The sequence below is a fragment of the Sinocyclocheilus grahami genome, unplaced genomic scaffold, assembly GCF_001515645.1.
Source record: "Sinocyclocheilus grahami isolate Dianchi unplaced genomic scaffold, SAMN03320097.WGS_v1.1 scaffold603.1, whole genome shotgun sequence".
Lineage (NCBI taxonomy): Eukaryota > Metazoa > Chordata > Actinopteri > Cypriniformes > Cyprinidae > Sinocyclocheilus > Sinocyclocheilus grahami.
The window spans coordinates 199,207-218,155 of NW_015505782.1; the positions used below are offsets into that span (position 1 = coordinate 199,207).

Consider the following 18,949-nt stretch of genomic DNA (forward strand, 5'->3'; position numbering starts at 1 on the left):
TTATAAAAGCAATAAGCCCCGTGAAGCTGTGGTTTACAGTGAATTTATAACAGCTAAGGGGGTTTTATATTATTTGCTTTATAATAGGCCTATAATTTATAGACCAAACTGTGCAGTCCTACTGTAAATAAATAAAAAACAATCAATAACACTTACTAAAAAAGATTTAATATTATATTTGTTTGCTTGCATGTCAAACTATTTTCTTAGTTAATATTTCAGTTAATGTCAGAGTGGTTATAACGCCCCTTAGCTGTTATAAATTCACTGTAAACCACAGCTTCACGGGGCTTATTGCTTTAATTTAAGTCTTCTTATTATTATTAATAATTCCATTTATTCCAAAAATGTAAGATATATCATTACCGTAACTTAGTGTAAAATAAAATAATGAATATACTTATCAAGTATGCATTTATTTATTCCAAGAATTTAAGACATGTTAGTACTGTCTAAAGTGTTAAATAAAATTATTATTAATATTCTTATCAAATATTTATTTCAAGACTTAAAATAAAAGTAAAATAATATAGCAATTTAGTTAAGTACACCTCCACAAAAGCCTACTAAAGGAAAAATACTAAAATATTATCTTGATTATTTTGTTTTCATAATCGGTTGTATCTGAAATAAATAAAATTAATTAATAATAAATAAATTTTTTTTATTAATTGTCCATCCCCATTTCAGACTAATGTACAAGAACTAAATAATGGGCGTTTAGCCAGAATAAACTAAAATAATAATTTTCTATTGTAAATTACTCTACAAACACACACCTTTGTTTACATTTGTCTGTTGCAACCACAACTGCTTCTGAGGAACTACATTGTTTGGTGGAAGAGTACTGTTTTTATTAATATCATTACACTTTATTTGCTCGGTTTCATTCTGTGAAACCTTACTATGTATATGGAATAGCCGTTTTATAAAAGCAATAAGCCCCGTGAAGCTGTGGTTTACAGTGAATTTATAACAGCTAAGGGGGTTTTATATTATTTGCTTTATAATAGGCCTATAATTTATAGACCAAACTGTGCAGTCCTACACTGTAAATAAATAAAAAACAATCAATAACACTTACTAAAAAAGATTTAATATTATATTTGTTTGCTTGCATGTCAAACTATTTTCTTAGTTAATATTTCAGTTAATGTCAGAGTGGTTCAGCTGATCTAGGAGATGAATTTGGCTAAATCAAAGACTGAAGCAGTCATCAAACCTTATGATCGTCCGCCATCTTCCTGCCGGCCCACATCTCTTTGATCATCAGGTGCCAAAGGTCACACTCCGACTTCAGATTGGCCTCGAACGTCTCCTTCCTGAGGGAGGTTTTGATCTTCAGCGCTGGGATCCTCAGCAGAAGGAAAGGAGCGGACGATATCTTCACGTCCTGGATGAGAGGAATAGTCTTTCATGATTACAGTTCAGCCGGAAACACTTAAAGGGGTCATATGATGCGATTTCAAGTTGTCCTTTCTCTTTGGAGTGTTACAAGCTGTTCGTGAATAGATAAGACCCTGAAGTTGCGAAGACTAAAGTCTAAAAACCAAAGAGATATTCTTTATAAAAAGTTAAGACTCTGCCACGCCCCCCTAAAACCGCTCGTTCTAACACGCCCCCACATAACTACCTCACTATGTGGTTTGAAATAAAGTTACATTGTCATTCAGTGGAACAGATAGACAGATCTATCTGTTCCACAGTTTAAAATTTAAACAACATGCTTATTCTGACCTGTACATATTAAAATATATAAAAGAATAAAGGAGCATATTAAATTTTATTGTGTTTTAAATTTAAGTAAAAAATTCTTACTGACAAATGGGCAAAACCTAGGATAGTGGCAAATTAAAAAACTAATTAGTATTTGGGGTGAAAGTAATTAGTTTTTTAATATGTCATAAATTGATTTTTGTTGTAAATATGCCTGACAAGATTGTTACACTAAATTATTGTCTTCTGTAAATCGGGGGAAAATGTATTATATTAATCAAAAACAATTTAAACAAAAATACAATTACATTAAACAAAAAACTTTTTAATTTACTTTTTTTTTTTTTTTTAAACATCAATTTAAAGCAGTATTGTTTTTATGCTTAAACCCTTTTTCGTCTTTGACCCATGTATTTATTTAATTTAATCTAATTATATATTTATTATATATTATATATATATATATTGTTTTTTTATTTAGTGTAATCTTATTTTATATTTATTATTTTTACAATTTTATACTGTTTTCTCTAAACATTAATTGACTTTGAATGATTAATTGATTATGTAATTTATTTATGTATTTATTTATATATTTTAATCTATTTTTATTTAGTTAGTTTCATCTTAGTTTTATTTATTTTTACAACGTTTTTTTCTCTAAACTTTTGACTGATTGATTGGCTGACCATTTAATTATACATTTATTTATATAATAAAATTTATTTTTTTATTTATTAGTTTAGTTTAATAATCTTAATTTTTATTATTTATTTATACATTTTTACACTACTTTTTTCTTTAAACTTTGATTTAATGGCTAGGACTGTGTAGTTTTAAAGAGTTGTCATTTACTCATCATTTGCTCTCTATTATGTTCCAAACCTGTATGACTTTCTTTTTCCATGGAACACAAATTCACGAATACAAAAACAGAGAAAGGGGACAAAAACACTAAATAAAATCAGTCACATGACTCATGCACTACACCGTCCAAACTGCGGTTCTTCTGAAGTCATATGATGCTTTGTGTGAGGAACAGACTCAAATTAAATCATTGTATGCTAATGATATATTCAAATATGATGTGGACTTTACACAAAAGAAGGAGCGTCATGTAGTTTGAGAACATGAGCATGAGTAAATGATGAGTGAATTATTGCAGATCTTGTGACATCTGAGATAAAGGTGCTTTCTTTACTTTATGGCTCCAAGCAATAAAGCGTTATGGTAAATTCCAGTGAGATATACTGTATATATAAACAGCACACAATACAGCAAAAATATCTCCTTAAAACCTGAATGTTTACTGAACAGTTGTGCCTTGCATTCTTCAAATGTTTTTAAATAAAAGAATGAGTGTATGAGTAAGAAATGCATTTGACACACACGACGAACACAAACCTGTTCTACTAATACCATCCAGGAACGTGTCACAGAGCTTTAAATGTTACATGACTTTAAACAGACAGGAAATGATTAACCAGCGTTGTGCTACTCGAGTAAGTGAACACAGGAGTACAGCTAGAGGTTAAACACAAACTGGGTTAAAGATGGCAGCTCTGAATATGCTAGCTGAAGAACATTCCTTCACGCACACCAACACACACACACACACACACACACACACTCATGCAGTTTAAGAGTCACACGTGTGCCATCATGCCGTGATGCTGTTAGTACTGATGGCACATGCAAGCTATGCTTACCCTCCAGCTCAAGGTAAAACACAGACTGGGAAGTGGAATCCACACCTGACAAACCAAAGCCATTTTTACCAAAAACACTAGTGTTGCATGATACATCAGTGAGCATATCGCTATCAGCCAATATTAATATCAGCATATTCCAGTCACTGGGCCAATATTGGAAGCAGATATTATCACTAATATAATATATTCCAACTGTATATTTTACACAACACAGTGAAAACACTAGTTGTAAAATAATTTACAACTATGTCCATCAACTGCTGCATCAGCCAAATTTATATAACAGTACTATCGATCTATCTATCTATCCATCATCTACCTGTCTATCTATCTATCTATCTACCCATTCATCCATCATCTACCTTTAATTTAAATTTAATTTTTAATTTAATTTTTTTAATTTAATCATCTACCGATCTATTTACCCATCCATCCATCATCTACCTGTCTATCTACCCATCCATCCATCATCTACCTGTCTATCTACCCATCCATCCATCATCTACCTGTCTATCTACCCATCCATCCATCATCTACCTGTCTATCTACTCATCTATCCATCATCTACCTGTCTATCTACTCATCCATCCATCATCTACCTGTCTATCTACTCATCCATCCATCATCTACCTTTCTATCTACCCATCCATCCATCAGTTTTGGAAGGTACCTTCACACAATCGCTGCCTGCAAAGTCATTGCCTGATAAGGCATCAAGGCAGCTGCCTAAGCTTTCAGAAGCAGTCTTGGATTTCAAGAACAGGAAAGGTTGCCAGATCTCGATAAGTTTCCCTAGCCAGTTAGTTTGCTCATCACTTTGGCCCAAAAAAACAACAGCTCTATTCTGATTGGCTGTGCTTTGTACCCACCCACAGTGAGCGCCTCAAACAGCCGCTGGATGGTGTCCTGATCCTTCACAATGCCAGATTCCTGAACGCGCCGCACAAAGTCCTCCATGTGCAAGTGTTTCTTGGGCAGTTCGAATCTCTTCACCGTACCGCCATCCATCGGTCGCGCCCGCTCCCGTTCATTCTCTCTTTTCACCCAGCTGATCAGACGCTTCAAATCGGGGCGTCGCTCGGCCATCCTCCTCTCCTCCGCCGGCAGAGACTCGACCAGCGCGTTCAGCAGCTCGGCAGGAAAGATGTCCATGTCTGTCTTATACAAGCTCTGGAAGTCTCCGAGGGCATCCACGCGCTTCCCGGCAACAGAGTTCACCAGTCCTCGTAAGTAATAATAACGGGCCAGGAGAGCGGAGTCATCTGGGGTTGCCGTGGAGATGGCTTTGCTCAACTCTTTGATGAGATCATTGTAGTAACTCTTAACATATTGGTAGGCGAGCGGAGGAGGGAATTCTGGGAGTTTAAAGGTTTTGATTGGCCTTGAGGGACTCCAGGAACCTGTTAACATAAAATAGGAGATAAGTGACACTTACTATGACTTTGTTCAACATTTTATAGATGACACAAAATCAAATTTGACTATATTTACTTTCTTTCTTAAATACAGGGTTCCCACTCTTTCATGAACACCAGATTCAAGGACTTTTTAAAGCACTATTTATTTAATTTCAAGTACCTATCAAATTCAGAATCAGAATCAGAATGAGCTTTATTGCCAGGTATGTTTACACATACGAGGAATTTGTTTTCATGACAGAAGCTCCACAGTGTAACAGAATGACAGTGACAGAACAAAAAACACAGATAATAAAAAAAAAATAGAATAAGTAAATAAGGAATAAAAATGTACAAATTGACAATTGTATGTACAGGTATATAACAATAGACAGTTGTATGTACAGGTATATTATGTGCAAATTGAAATGTAGACTGAGTGTGTGTGTTAGATAAATAAGTGTATGAGTGAATAAATAGTGTGTGTTCCACAGTTATTGTCAAGTGTTCATGAGATGGATGGCCTGAGGGAAGAAACTGTTCCTGTGTCTGGTCGTTCTGGTGCTCAGAGCTCTGTAGCGTCGACCAGATGGCAACAGTTCAAAGAGGGAGTGTGCTGGATGTGAGGGGTCCAGAGTGATTCTGCCAGCCCTTTTGCTCACTCTGGACGAGTACAGTTCTTGGAGAGAAGGGAGGATTGTACCAATGATTCGCTCAGCAGTCCGGACTACCCTCTGAAGTCTTCTGAGGTCAGACTTGGTAGCTGAGCTGAACCAGACAGTTATAGAAGTGCAGAGGACAGATTCAATGATGGCAGTGTAGAACTGTTTCAGCAGCTCCTGTGGCAGGTTGAACTTCCTCAGCTGGCGAAGGAAGTACAACCTCTGCTGGGCCTTTCTCACAATGGAGTCAATGTGAGTGTCCCACTTCAGGTCCTGAGAGATTGTGGTGCCCAGGAACCTGAATGACTCCACTGCAGTCACAGTGCTGTCCATGATGGTGAGTGGGGGGAGTGCAGAGGGGTTTCTCCTGAAGTCCACGGTCATCTCCACAGTTTTTAGCGTGTTGAGCGCCAGGTTGTTGAGACTGCACCAGACAGCCAGCTGCTCGACCTCCTGTCTGTAAGCAGACTCGTCACCGTCCCGAATGAGGCCGATGAGTGTGGTGTCGTCTGCAAACTTCACGAGCTTGACAGAGGGGTCTTTAGAGGTGCAGTCGCTGGTGTACAGGGAGAAGAGCAGTGGAGAGAGAACACAACCCTGAGGAGCTCCAGTGCTGATCGTACGGGTGCTGGATGTGTATTTTCCCAGCCTCACTAGCTGCTGCCTGTCTGTCAGGAAGCTGTTGATCCACTGACAGACGGAGGTGGGCACGGAGAGCTGAGTTAGTTTGGGCAGGAGGAGGTTTGGGATGATGGTGTTAAAGGCCGAGCTGAAGTGTTCAAAGGAATTTAATTAAATCCATTGAAGTCAATGGAGTTCACACTGGTAATAGTCAAATACAATTTCTCAAATATTAATAAAAATATATATTCTTGCATCAAACTGGATTTTGCTGTAATTCTTGTAAAAGATTTAAATTTGAGAGAATTTCTCAATTTTTAAATTAATAAAAAGTGGTTAAACAGGGCTCTACGCGTACTTTTCTTTTAAAATTTAAAAAAAATTAGGAGCACAGTCAAAAATTTCAGGAGCACCTTCTAATCAATAATCAAACATTCTGATCAAATATTAGCCTTCCGATTTTATGAGATGATATTTGACTCCTTAAAGTGATTTACAGGGAATTTAGTTTTTTTACACCTTTGTAATAGCATTTTTCTAACTTTATTATATGTCATCTTTTATGTCAAATAAAAAAAATATTTATAAGCTTTTTAAAATTTCTAATTAAGACAACAGAATAAAATCAAGTAGAATAAGAATAAAGTTACCAATCAAATAAAATCAGTATTTAAAAAAATAATTTGTACCACAGAGGTGGCACAGAAGAACACAAAAGTGGCTTGTAAGTCTATTTTCAGATGTTTAATGAAGCTCAGAGGTGGCATGAGTGGAATTAAATTCATAAATTCATGTTGAGGTTAATATTTTAAATATAAAATTTTGAATATAGAAATATTAAACGAATTAAATAACAGAAAAGATCCTTTAAAAATGAAAGTAAAACTGCCAGTAGGTGGCGGCAAATCATTGAGTTTATCACTGAATCATTCATTCAATTGATTCGTTCGAACAACTAATTCATTCAGGAATGAAGCAAGTGACTGGCTTTATGAATGGGTAATTGATTCAGATTTGTTTAAAAACGCACGTTCATTCATAAACGAAACACCACTGTGTTTGCTTGGAAATGCGCAGCGGCTCAGCTGTGACTTTGTTTGAAACTATTTTCGTTGATGAAATAGAGCAAAATCAGGCAATAGTGTTGTAGTCAGACAATGCAAGTCACTTAATATTAATTTCTTGTTTAATGAACTGTTGTATTAAATCAATATCACATTTGCAAACTCCCTTAATAATCATTAAAAGCTGTCACTCACTCATCGTGTTCTCACAAAGTTCCATTATAATCAACGAAGCTCCCTACACTGCACAATGAATCTCTTATTTACACCCTGTTAACACTTTGTTTGCAATAATGAGAGGATTCGTGAGACTGCAGAACTCAGCACTGAACAAAACTCAGGTGTTTGAGTAGTGAGTGGATTCTGATTAACATTGTGTTCAAGGAATCAACAGATTTGTCTGTGATACATTACTCAACGCAGCAAAAACATGTTGTAAATAAGTTAGAAACCTTTGAAGCTCCCCTGAGCACAAACACAAATATGCTGATCAGGTCAGTCGCACTGGTGCTCCTAAATATTTTTTTTCAAAGTTGCACGGAGTCATTTTCATTCGCAAATGCACTGCTTCTCCATAGGTTCATGCAGGGCTGAGCAAGTTTTTTTCTTGCGCTACCCTATCTCAATTCCCAATCATTAGCGCAGTTTCGTTCCGTCTTTGACAGCGCATATAGGACAATTTTTGAAATAGCACCATTCTACTAAACAAAATTTATTTCAAATTTAATTCAAGCACTTTCAAGGATATTTGTTTTCAAGTACTTTCCAGGCCTTGAATCCATGCGTCTGATATTCAAGTACTTTCAAGAAGCGTGGGAACCCTGTAAATACAAATGAAAGTTTTATAGCTTTTAGTCTGTCTATGGGCCTGTTTACACCTGGTCACTTCATGCGTTTTCTCTGATTGGATAGAGAGGTGTAAATGCCCTCTGAAACACTTTGCAGATGGATTTAAATTCGATCTCTCAAACCACTTCAGGAGGTGATCTGGGCCGCATTCCAGACGAAACTGAACAAGTGTGAATGCATCTGGATGTTAAAGCCACTTTTGTAAAGTTTACTCCTCCCAAAATGTTAAAAAATAAACATGTGAGAGCGTGTTATAGGCTATATGATGTGTTGTAGTCAGATATGACAGCACTAATGCAACACGCATCGCTGTGGATTAGTAGCTGAGTGTCTCCTGTTGTGGTCTTTCATCTTGAAATTATCTGATGATGAATAAAATGCAGCGCATACAGGTGCATCTCAATAAATTAGAATGTCGTGGAAAAGTTAATTTCAGTAATTCAACGATGTGAACTCCATTAAATTTCCATATAGTGTGGGAATTGAAGATCAGATTTGCAGAGACACATTTATGTGGCCAAGTGTAAATGGAACCGTTTTAACAAATCAGACAGCTATCCGATCAGAGAAAACACATGAAGTGACCAGGTGTAAACAGACCCTATATGTTAGTGCACACATGGTTGACAAAATAAACCTATTACAGATATACAAATTTCTCTTCCAGGAAAATAAACCAAAAATATTGATGTCATCACCTGCTGAGGACATATGCTCTTTTTTAATGTGCAATAAACACTCTATAAAACAGTGCTTCTCAGCAAACTTTTACGGGGGCCGCAGGATTAAAACAGATTAAATTAATATTATTACAGAATTAATATAATTAATATCAATATTATTAAAAAAATATATTAATAATTTTAATAATGTATATTTAACATAAATGTTAATGATCTCAATTAAAATGCTAAAAAATTCAAAATGCTTAAAAGATTAAAGGTAACATATCATGAAAATTTCCTGGACTTTTCCAGGTTTAAAGTGCTATAATCAGGTCCCCAGTGCATCTACCAACCAAGGAAACGTGAAAAAGATTAACCCAGTAACTTTGTTTTGGGAAGCCTTTTTCTGCAAGCGTCTGAGAAAATGAGCGCGTCTGATTTCGCTCCCCTAGTGACGTTGCAAAGGGATCTCGTTATACCGTTATTGTTATTACCGCCTCTTAACCTGTACACGTTTCCACCCACGGCGCTGTCATTTTGATTTTGCAAGCGACAACGCTGTATTAGCTCTAATGCCATGGCAAAAGTTTGAGCAAAGCATGCTAACTGTTCTGTCTTAGGCTGCACAGACGAGCACAGAACACTGTTTAGAGTCCCAGCCTCAGAGGGGATAAGAGAGCAGTGGATTTATTGATTTATTTACTGTATATTACTGCTGCCACACAGATCTAATATAAACATGATTTCTTTCCCAGCTGTTTACCTTCACAGATATAACCGACTGTTTTTGTAACTCATGTGTGTTTTTAACATAAACTTGTGTGTGAATGAGAACTCAGTTTAGTACTCACATACTGTGACAGCCGCTTTCTGTGCGTGTGCTTCGAATGTGTGCGCTCAGAAAACCGTATATCAGAAGTTTAAACTAATATGGTTTAAAACGCATGATTTCAGCGCGATAAACATGTTAATCAGAACCAAAAAAGATGTTCTATTCTGGAAAAGTGGGCAGGGGCAGCAGCTCATTTGCATTTAAAGAGACAGGCACGAAAAACTGCGTGTTTCTGCTTCCACTCAAAATGGGCATTTTCAAAATAATGTAATAAATGATCTGTGGAGTATTTTGAGCTGAAACTTCACAGACACATTCTGGGGACACCAGAGACTTATATTACATATTGTAAAAAGGGGCATAATATGTCTCCTTTAAATAATTTTAAAACTATGTAACAACTTAAATGCTAAAAAAACTAAATCATGATGCAACTAAATCATTTTTTCTCTCAATAACTTGTTATATACTTTATATGTTATACTTTATATTGTTTTTATACTATGAATAATGTAATATCTTTTTCTTAAAAGAGAAGCATGTCCTGCAATATCTATGGCACCAACACTACAATAAAGGAAAAAAAAACATTTATTAAACATGAATCCCTGGAGGTTCCCTGGTTAATACTTGTTTCAGAATATATGATATGTTGTTAAAGGTTTAGACAAGTTTCCTCACAGCTGTGGAAAGGCATGGTCCTCATGGACGTCTGTCGGACCGGGACGGTGAGCAGGCGGTGGTCGGCCAGGTTTGGCATACTCACCCCCAGCCTGCTGCTCAGGCCGTTCTCTGGTCTGACGTACTTGCGGATCTCCTCCATCGCTGGTCTGCGAGGAGACTCTGTCATGGCTCTCATCCTGAGCAACAGAGGTGGAGATGTGTTTTATGTCAGCTCATTCATGTCAGATAATATCACCCAAACTAAATCTTTAAAAAAATATTGTGTTGTTTTTTAACCTAATGGTTTGTATGGCATGTGTGACCTGCTGATAATCATGTTCCTCAATGAGTAGAAATGAATGGGAACATGTTTACAGTAAATACACTTACAGCAGGTAAACGTGCAGGACCGTGAAAACTATGCTTCACTTTTGCAGAAGAAAAACACTGTGACAGAATCACTTACAAAACCTGTTCAGTTACACACAAACTAATGCCATTACCAGCTAAAAAAAAGAAAGAACCCTGGTTACTTTTCCTTGGTATCGGTTACGAGGAAGAGACGAGTCAAAATTATCTGAAAAATGGTCATACTTTAGTTTTTGTCTTTTATCTGCTTTTGCTTCTGCTTGTCTTTTGTCTGCCTTTCACATGCAAGATGTTTTCAATGTTACACACTGGTATGTAGGTTTGCTGTGGTGGTAAATATACTGTTTAACTTCCCCTTCCTTCAATAGAAAGCATCACACTGAGACAGATTCCTGCCTCATTCTCATAGCTGGACAGAAAGGGAATGAGAAGGTGATGATGTTTTTTGTTTCCTGTGATGACTAACTGTTTCCTGTATTTGTTTGACACCTATTTGTGTCCTCTGTTTCTGGTCACCAATGAGCCCTATAAACAGTGATCAGTCTATTAGGCTGGATTTACATGCACAGATCCCATGTATTCACACTAATCTGAATAGTCACATTCCCGATTACTAACTTTTCATCAAGCATCCCTAATGCACGATCAGCTGAAAAGTTGTAAACAATAGAGGCTTTTGCACCAGAGGAACCTTTTCATAGTTCCTAGAACTATTGGTGTAAGTTCACGCTTTTTGGCGTGTTCGCACCGTAGGAATTAGGAACGGTTTTAGTTCTAGGAACTCTGTTTGCAGGAACTAAATTAGCCCCTACTTTAGAGAAGGGTCTAAAACAGTTCTATAGGAACTACCAGTGATGTAAGTGTATGCTGATTGGCCAAACGCATAAGAAACATTGGCTACACGGCATTTTTAAAAAGCCATGTAAAAATATTTACTCCACAAAAATGGAAAACAGTGACAATAACGGCATTTACCCGTTGTGTGCAGCATTCTCAGCCTCAATGATAACACTGCAAGTTGTCATAGGAGATTTAGTCAGATTTTCATGCTCTTTCAATCACGTAAATTGTGCGTTTACATTTCAACTCTAATATCACGAAACGCCACGACACACAACAAAAACAGCTCCGATCACGGCGTCCTCCATTCACCGGTTGTTGATGTTTGTAAATGCCGCACATAAAGATAGCTATGTTTCCATCCACCTATTTTTATGTCCATTTTGGAATATCGCATAAAAAAAACCGCTGGATGGAAATGCCAAGATGCGCATAAATTCTAAAAATGCGTATAAAAACGTATGCGCACATTTGAGTTGGATAAACTTTTTATCCACTAAGAAAAAAATGCGCATAAACTACGATGGAAACACATTTACTGAATAAATTCCTCCATGCGTATCGAAAAAGTCATGTGACTTGTGAGACGGGATAACTTGACTAGCAGCGGACCGATCTCGTTCACAGCATCTATATGTTGTTATGGTCATTCTGAAATGCCTGAGCAAAGTCTGTCGTCAAAGTATTTCTGTATAATTGTCTTACACGACTGCGTTCCCAAACAGCTGGCATCCACCTCCGAAAGCAATGACTGCATTTATTGTGTTTCATCTGCTCGCTCTGAAGCGCAAGTAATTGATCATATATAAAAATTATTGTATTCAGTGGCTATTTAAAATTTAGTGGATATTTAGTGCCAGTTTACCAGGAAGTGACAATTTTGTTCTCTTTGACTCATTGGATGGAAACAGTGCTTTATTCGCAAATGTTTTATGCAATATTCCGAGTTTAATTAGAATCTTTGGATGGAAATATAGCTGATGTTGCTGTCGGCTGCTTCAGAGTTCCTGCTGCTAGTGCGAATACAAACAGGATAACGGCCCGAGGGAGAAATTGGTTCTTTAGGAACGACTCTTCTGGCTAGTTCCTTCAACTATGTGGTGCGAAAGCCCCGAATGTTTACATTGTACAAACTCAGCACACAAACATTAAATCAGTGCCGTATCCGCATAGATAAGAAGTCCTACCTCAGAAAGAGGATTTAGAAATTTTGAAGGATTTAGAATTGTATTATTTTTGGCCTGCTTTCTTGATTGTCATTTACTGTAAATGTACTTCATTTATATGCTTTGGCATGGTAATGCAAAACGAGTAATAAAAAATAACTGAAAAATAACACAATATTCTTTTAATGAATAAAAACTGGACACAGGAAGAAGAAAAAAAAGAGATGAGAGAGTCCATTAATGTTGACTTTTATTTACCTGCGAGTCTCTGAGCGGATGTTCAGCTGCATGTGAGTGAAAGCGTCATTCTTCCTGTTCAAGCGGTCCCGTAGAAATGAGTGGAATATATGAGTGTCTAAAACCTACAAGCAGACACACATGAGTGAGTGGGTTTGGTAGAGAAGCACATGCGGAGTGTATAACCGAACGGGAGTCTTTATTTACCTTCTTGTAGAACTCGTGATCGGTCGTCTCTCTGGACCGGAGGAACTCCTCGCTGTTGAAAACTCGATGCTCATAGTTCAGGAAGTCACAAACTTCACTACAGAGAGCAGAAAAAGACAGAATATGGATTTCAGATCAAACACAGAGCAAAAAACAACATCGCTGTGTTCACATTTCAGCAGCAGAAACTGCAGGATGCTTCTGTTAGAGAATAAAACCTTTTAAATACTTGTGTTTTCAAATAAATCCGACCAAAGCAGAAATGACAAGATGTTTAAGTTCTGAAAAGTTTTCTTCAATCTAGAGTAAATCACAGCATTCTGTGACGAGAAGAGTTTAGCCAGTCATAACTGAGGTCGTTTTCATATGACACATAGGTAGAATTTTTTTATTTTATTTTACCATTGTATAATATAATATGATAATATAATATGAATAATAATATAATATTCCAATTATGGTTATTGTCATTAGATTCTTATAAATTTATTTTTGTAAAACATTGCTTTTTGCAAGTTGTGGCTTTCTAGAAAAAAAAACATTTATATGGAAGAGTTTATTGTTTGTTGGCATCAGTGTTATTTTAGTATTATTCGTATACTGTTATGGTATTTATTAATAGTATATATATATATATTTTTTTTTTTTTTAATTTATAAATTTTAGTAATTTTGTGAGGTGCTTTGGTCATTTGATTTGTCGTTTTATTAGTTTAAATATTTCTACTTTGCTTTCATTTATTTTTATTTATACGTTAGTATTAGTAATTTTAGTATTTTAAGTTAAACATTTAAATTCTTGGGAAAAATCTGCAAAATGTAATGGCAATTTTTTTTTACAAATTGTTTACATTTTTCACATTTAAGTTTTTCTTCACTAAATATTTATATTTCATTTTATTTCAGCTTAATTTAAATTACAGGGAATATTTTTTATAGTTTTAGCTAACTAACAATAAATTTTTTTACAAAACGTAAAAAAAAAAAAACTTAAATATAGTGTAAGACAATGTAAGGAGTCAGAGAGATGGTAAAAACATGATCATGCTAAACAAATTTAAGACCCTCTTTTGTGCAAATTGACAAAGAAAATAACACAACATCCTACGATATGAGCTCTAGAAGTGTTGAGCTGCAGACCTGAAGATGTTGACGATGAGCTCCATGGTGACGTTGAGGATGACGGTGTTGACTTTGTGCTGCCACTGTCTCCTGAGAGCGCGCAGCTCGTTGATGTCAGTGCGACTCCCGACGCGACACACATCCAGATCATAGTGAAGCTGAAGCCCTTTAGCTCTGCACAAACACACACTCAACACTGCAGCAGCACATTCACATGACAACCTCAAACTGAACTAACAACACACAATCTGAGCCCTGCAGCGGTGTGGATGACTCTGTTTATTAGGAGTAATTAAGTTCATTATTTGCAATTTACTTAATTGCGCCTCTGAGCTCCTTTGAGTTTGTACACAGCAGGATCATGCGTAAAATCAAGTGAATCACCTCAAACTAAAAATAAGGGATGCCATGTTGTGATGAATTACAAAAACATCCTGCTGGTGTACAAGTGCGTCATGTTTACAATGTTAAGATACTGTCTTTTACTCCACATTGATGTTTAGTGACGGTAAAGACATTTAAATGTTAGATTTCTATTTCAAATAAATGCTGCTCTGTTGAACTTTCAATTCATCAAAAAACCCAAAATAAAATGTATCACTGTTTCCACAAAAATATGAAGCAGCACAACTGTTTTCAACATTGATAATAATCAGAAATGTTTCTTGAGCAGCAAATCAGCATATTAGAATGATTTCTGAAGGGTCATGTGACACTGAAGACTGGAGTAATGATGCTGAAAATACAGCTTTGATCACAGCAATAAATTACATTTTAACAGATATTCACATAGAAAACACTTATTTTCAATTACAATAATGTTTCACGTTATTACTGTTTTTTTCAGTCTTATTGAGCAGAAGAGACTCTGAGATTAAAAAAATCGTACTGACCCCAAAACGTTTATACAATATTGTATGCGAAGTAATCAGGAATACAGGAGCCTCTTACCGAAATATAAAACAATCTCTGGCTGTCAGTGGCACATCTGGAAGCTCAAGTTTGTTTGAACACAAAGACAACACTGTTCCTTGGTCAATGTCTACAAGAACCAGATCATCCAACTCCTGTCAAAAGACACAGGAAGCTGTCATCAACTGAGCAATAAGTCAGGCCCATTTTGCAAAAGTAAACTGCTATTAGTGCAGTATAACTAATTTGAGTGTCGCATAATCAGCATTTCCAAACTGAATGGAAAATGCAGTCAAACCAAGCATGGTATGAAGCTGGTCCGTACCTCTGCGACCTCCTCGAAGTGGGACGTGTGGCAGCCCATCAGGAAGGCGGTGGGCGCCATGATGAAGTCCAGCATCTGGCGAGACAGGACGGGTACGAACGGATGCTGCCAGCGCAGTGGGTGAATGAAGATCATGAAGCATTCGGCGACTAGCGTGAGTTTGGCCCAGTCGGTGGACAGAAACACCACCCTCTGCTCCATCAGGATACTGCTGATGATCTGAGAGCAACAAAACCATGGAGAAGAGTTCCTTTGAAATGATATTTCATATTTCAAGCATTAATTACATAAACATCTCATCAAAAATGTCCTGTAAAAATAAAATTGTGAGTTTGATCCAGGTTAAACGTGTTTATACTGGTTTGGTACCAGTCCAGACACAAAATGCTTCTCTGTACGTCCCAGTGTTATTTTCGTATTATTTATAGAGTTTTTATTCATATTTTGAATTACATTTTTATATTATATCAAATATATTTATATCTTTTACATTTTAATTTTGCCATTTTGTTATGCGATTTTTAATTTTTTTAATAATTGTAATGTTTAATAAGACTTTAGCTTCAACTTCATTTATTTCAGTTAGTTGCCAAATAAACATTTCTAATTTTCATTTCATTTAAGCTTGTCATCTAATATTTAACTTTTATTTAACATTTTAGTAATTTTTGTGCTTTTTGTCATTTTTATTAGTTTGTTTTTTAATATATCTATTTAGCTTTACTTAATTCAATTTAAGTATTTCAACTTAAACTTATTTTATTTTAATTAGTTGCCAGAGCAACTTTTCTCATTTTCATTTAGTTTAAGTGTTTCTTCTAATATTTATATTGTATTTTATTTCAGCTTTATTTCAATGAAGACAATTGTTTTTAATAGTTTTAGTTAACAATAGTAACCATGGTAAGTCTAAACGATTAATCGCATCCAAAATAAAAGTTTTTGTTTGCATAGTGTGTATGTGTACGGTGTATATTTATTATGTATATATAAATACAAACACGTGCATGCATGTATATATTTAAGAAAAATGTTTAATATGTTTATATATAATATAAAATACAAGAATATAAATATATAAATGTATATACATGCAAATATTTTCAAAATATATACTGTATGTATGTGTATTTATATATACATAATAAATATACACAGTACACATACATATATTATGTAAACAAAAACTTTATTTTGAATGCGATTAATCACGATTAATCGTTTGACAGCACTAATATATATATATATATATACACGATTGTAACAAGCACAGACTTAGTATGAAGATCTGACTGACCTGCAGGATCTGTTCGGGTCTGAAACACAGAAACGGCAGGTGAAGATCGAGGTCCATGACGGGCCGATCCACATCCAGTCTGGAGGGAAGTTCAATCTGAAAGGGTCTGAGATTGAACACCTAGAGGAACATCCACAAAGACCAACAATGAAGTAGGTGATCTGAAACAGCTTGCATAACTTGCACAGGTAAAATAAGGCAAATTTATAAGTAAACAGTGATGATGCTCACCACATGCAGCGGTCCAGGAGGCGGGATGGGCACCAGCGCCAGTTTGGCCGAAAACTCCTTCACCTGCTCTTCAAACTCACACATGCGGGACGTTTTTAGCTGGAGCAAGAAACTACGACAGAGAAATAAACTGATTAGAACAAATCCTTCATGTTACAGCTAAATAACGTTATGGAGTGGGTCGTACCTGGACAGACAGTCTCTGAGGGCGTTATAATATGGATATTTGGAGATGATACAGATGCTGTATGTGGTGAACAGACGCTGGAGTTTGTTCAGTCGATGGCCATTTTGATGAATCCCATTATCTGGATGGAACTACAGTAACACAACATGACAAATGAATAAGCGACTACATTTTACAAACTTTGGGAATTTAATAATTATTATTCATATTTTTTATAAATAATACATATTTTTTACAAACACTATCATTTAAAGGTTTGGGGTTAGTAAGATTTTTTTTCATTATTTTATTCAGCAAGGACGCATTAATTGATCAAAAGTGACAGTAAAAACATTTATAATGTTACATAAGATTTCTGCTTCAAACAAATGCTGTAGTTTTAAACTTTCCATTCATCAAAGAATCCAGAAAAATAAAATGCATCACAGTCTCCACAAAAATATGAAGTAGCACAACATTTTTCAACACTGATAATAATCAGAAATGTTTCTGAAGAATCATGTGACGCTGAAGACTGGAGTAATGATGCTGAAAAATTCAGCTTTGATCACAGGAATAAATGACATTTTAATATACTGTATATTACTATTATTTTGTTATTATTCTATTTTAAATTGTAATAGTATTTCACAATATTACTGTTTTTCTGTACTTTTGATCAAGTAAATGCAATAAAGACTCATCTTACCGACCCCCTTTGAATGGTAGTGTATATGTTGTTTTTTTATCATAATTATTACAGTAGTATAGATAATACTCTCAGCTAATGATAAGACATCTCACGTGAACAGGTTTGCAGTACTGAGCCACCACACCATGAGTCTGGTTCCCAAACACATCCGTGAACACCAGGAAATGATAGTCGTCTTCTCTGCTCTCACTGGTTATTCGCAACCCATCTGTCCGAAGACAAACCAGACACTGTCAGCGTTACTGTTAGACACAGAACACCAGACTGAGGCGTCTGCGAGGGTTACCTGGGAAGCAGAGCTGCGGCAGGGCTATCAGGTCAATGTTCTGAGGTACGCTGAGGTCGTCTGACGCGGCGACCGCTGGTTCGTTGGTTTGGCCAGAATTGCTGATGGTGGAAACCAGTCGGTCTCTCTTCTTCTTAAAGGAGCGTCTCCGCTGGACTCTGCTGAAGGCCGGAGCGTGATTGTGTTCAATGCCGTTACTGGAACTCTCCTTCGTCACAAACGGCGGCGCGTGAACCTGCAGCACCTCCGCCTCCACCAGAGGCTCTTTGTCCTTACCCTGCAGCTGCGTCCAAACAAGATCACAGTCAACATTCTGTATAGAAATATACACATATTATACACACATACTTATATTTTGGAAAGTTTTTACAAGGGAATTTTTTATTATAATTTACATAAAAAGTGTACTAAATATATATATAGACCTTTCCCGATCCCCTAATCTCTCCATGTCGCTTCCTGTCACATATATATTATTTCTATAAATACATTTATAAAATGCATAAAATGTATATATATATATATACATATATATATACACACACGTACACATACACACACACAGAGATATTTTATATTTTCTAATATTTTACATTAAAATGTATAATTATTATTAAGAATATAACATAACATATATTTGATGTATTACTACTTTATTGCTTATTATTAAAATAAGAAATAATTTTACCATTATATTTTATTAATAACATAAATATTTTAAAAACATTAACAATATTAACATTAATACATTTTATTTTTAAATGTATTTATTTACACTTTTTGCTTTTCAATGATATTATATATCATCCTGTATAATATATATATATATATATATATATATATATATATATATATATATATATATATATATATATATATATATTTATTTATTTATTTAT

The 18,949-nt window shown here is 35.5% G+C and overlaps 1 protein-coding gene across 1 annotated transcript in view; it reads right to left on the reverse strand.

The window, feature by feature from the left end:
• Window positions 1-18,949, reverse strand: part of LOC107557443 (DENN domain-containing protein 3-like) — a 38,859-nt gene that overhangs the window by 11,009 nt on the left and 8,901 nt on the right. The window contains exons 3-16 of the mRNA XM_016240860.1: window positions 18,051-18,333; window positions 17,857-17,972; window positions 17,074-17,204; window positions 16,887-16,998; window positions 16,656-16,775; window positions 15,359-15,577; window positions 15,073-15,188; window positions 14,140-14,295; window positions 13,001-13,097; window positions 12,815-12,918; window positions 10,200-10,378; window positions 4,298-4,828; window positions 3,367-3,470; window positions 1,223-1,393 (exon numbers count right to left, since the gene is read on the reverse strand). Coding sequence (XP_016096346.1) covers window positions 1,223-1,393; window positions 3,367-3,470; window positions 4,298-4,828; window positions 10,200-10,378; window positions 12,815-12,918; window positions 13,001-13,097; window positions 14,140-14,295; window positions 15,073-15,188; window positions 15,359-15,577; window positions 16,656-16,775; window positions 16,887-16,998; window positions 17,074-17,204; window positions 17,857-17,972; window positions 18,051-18,333 — 2,439 coding nt within the window. The remainder of the gene's footprint in view (window positions 1-1,222; window positions 1,394-3,366; window positions 3,471-4,297; window positions 4,829-10,199; window positions 10,379-12,814; window positions 12,919-13,000; window positions 13,098-14,139; window positions 14,296-15,072; window positions 15,189-15,358; window positions 15,578-16,655; window positions 16,776-16,886; window positions 16,999-17,073; window positions 17,205-17,856; window positions 17,973-18,050; window positions 18,334-18,949) is intronic.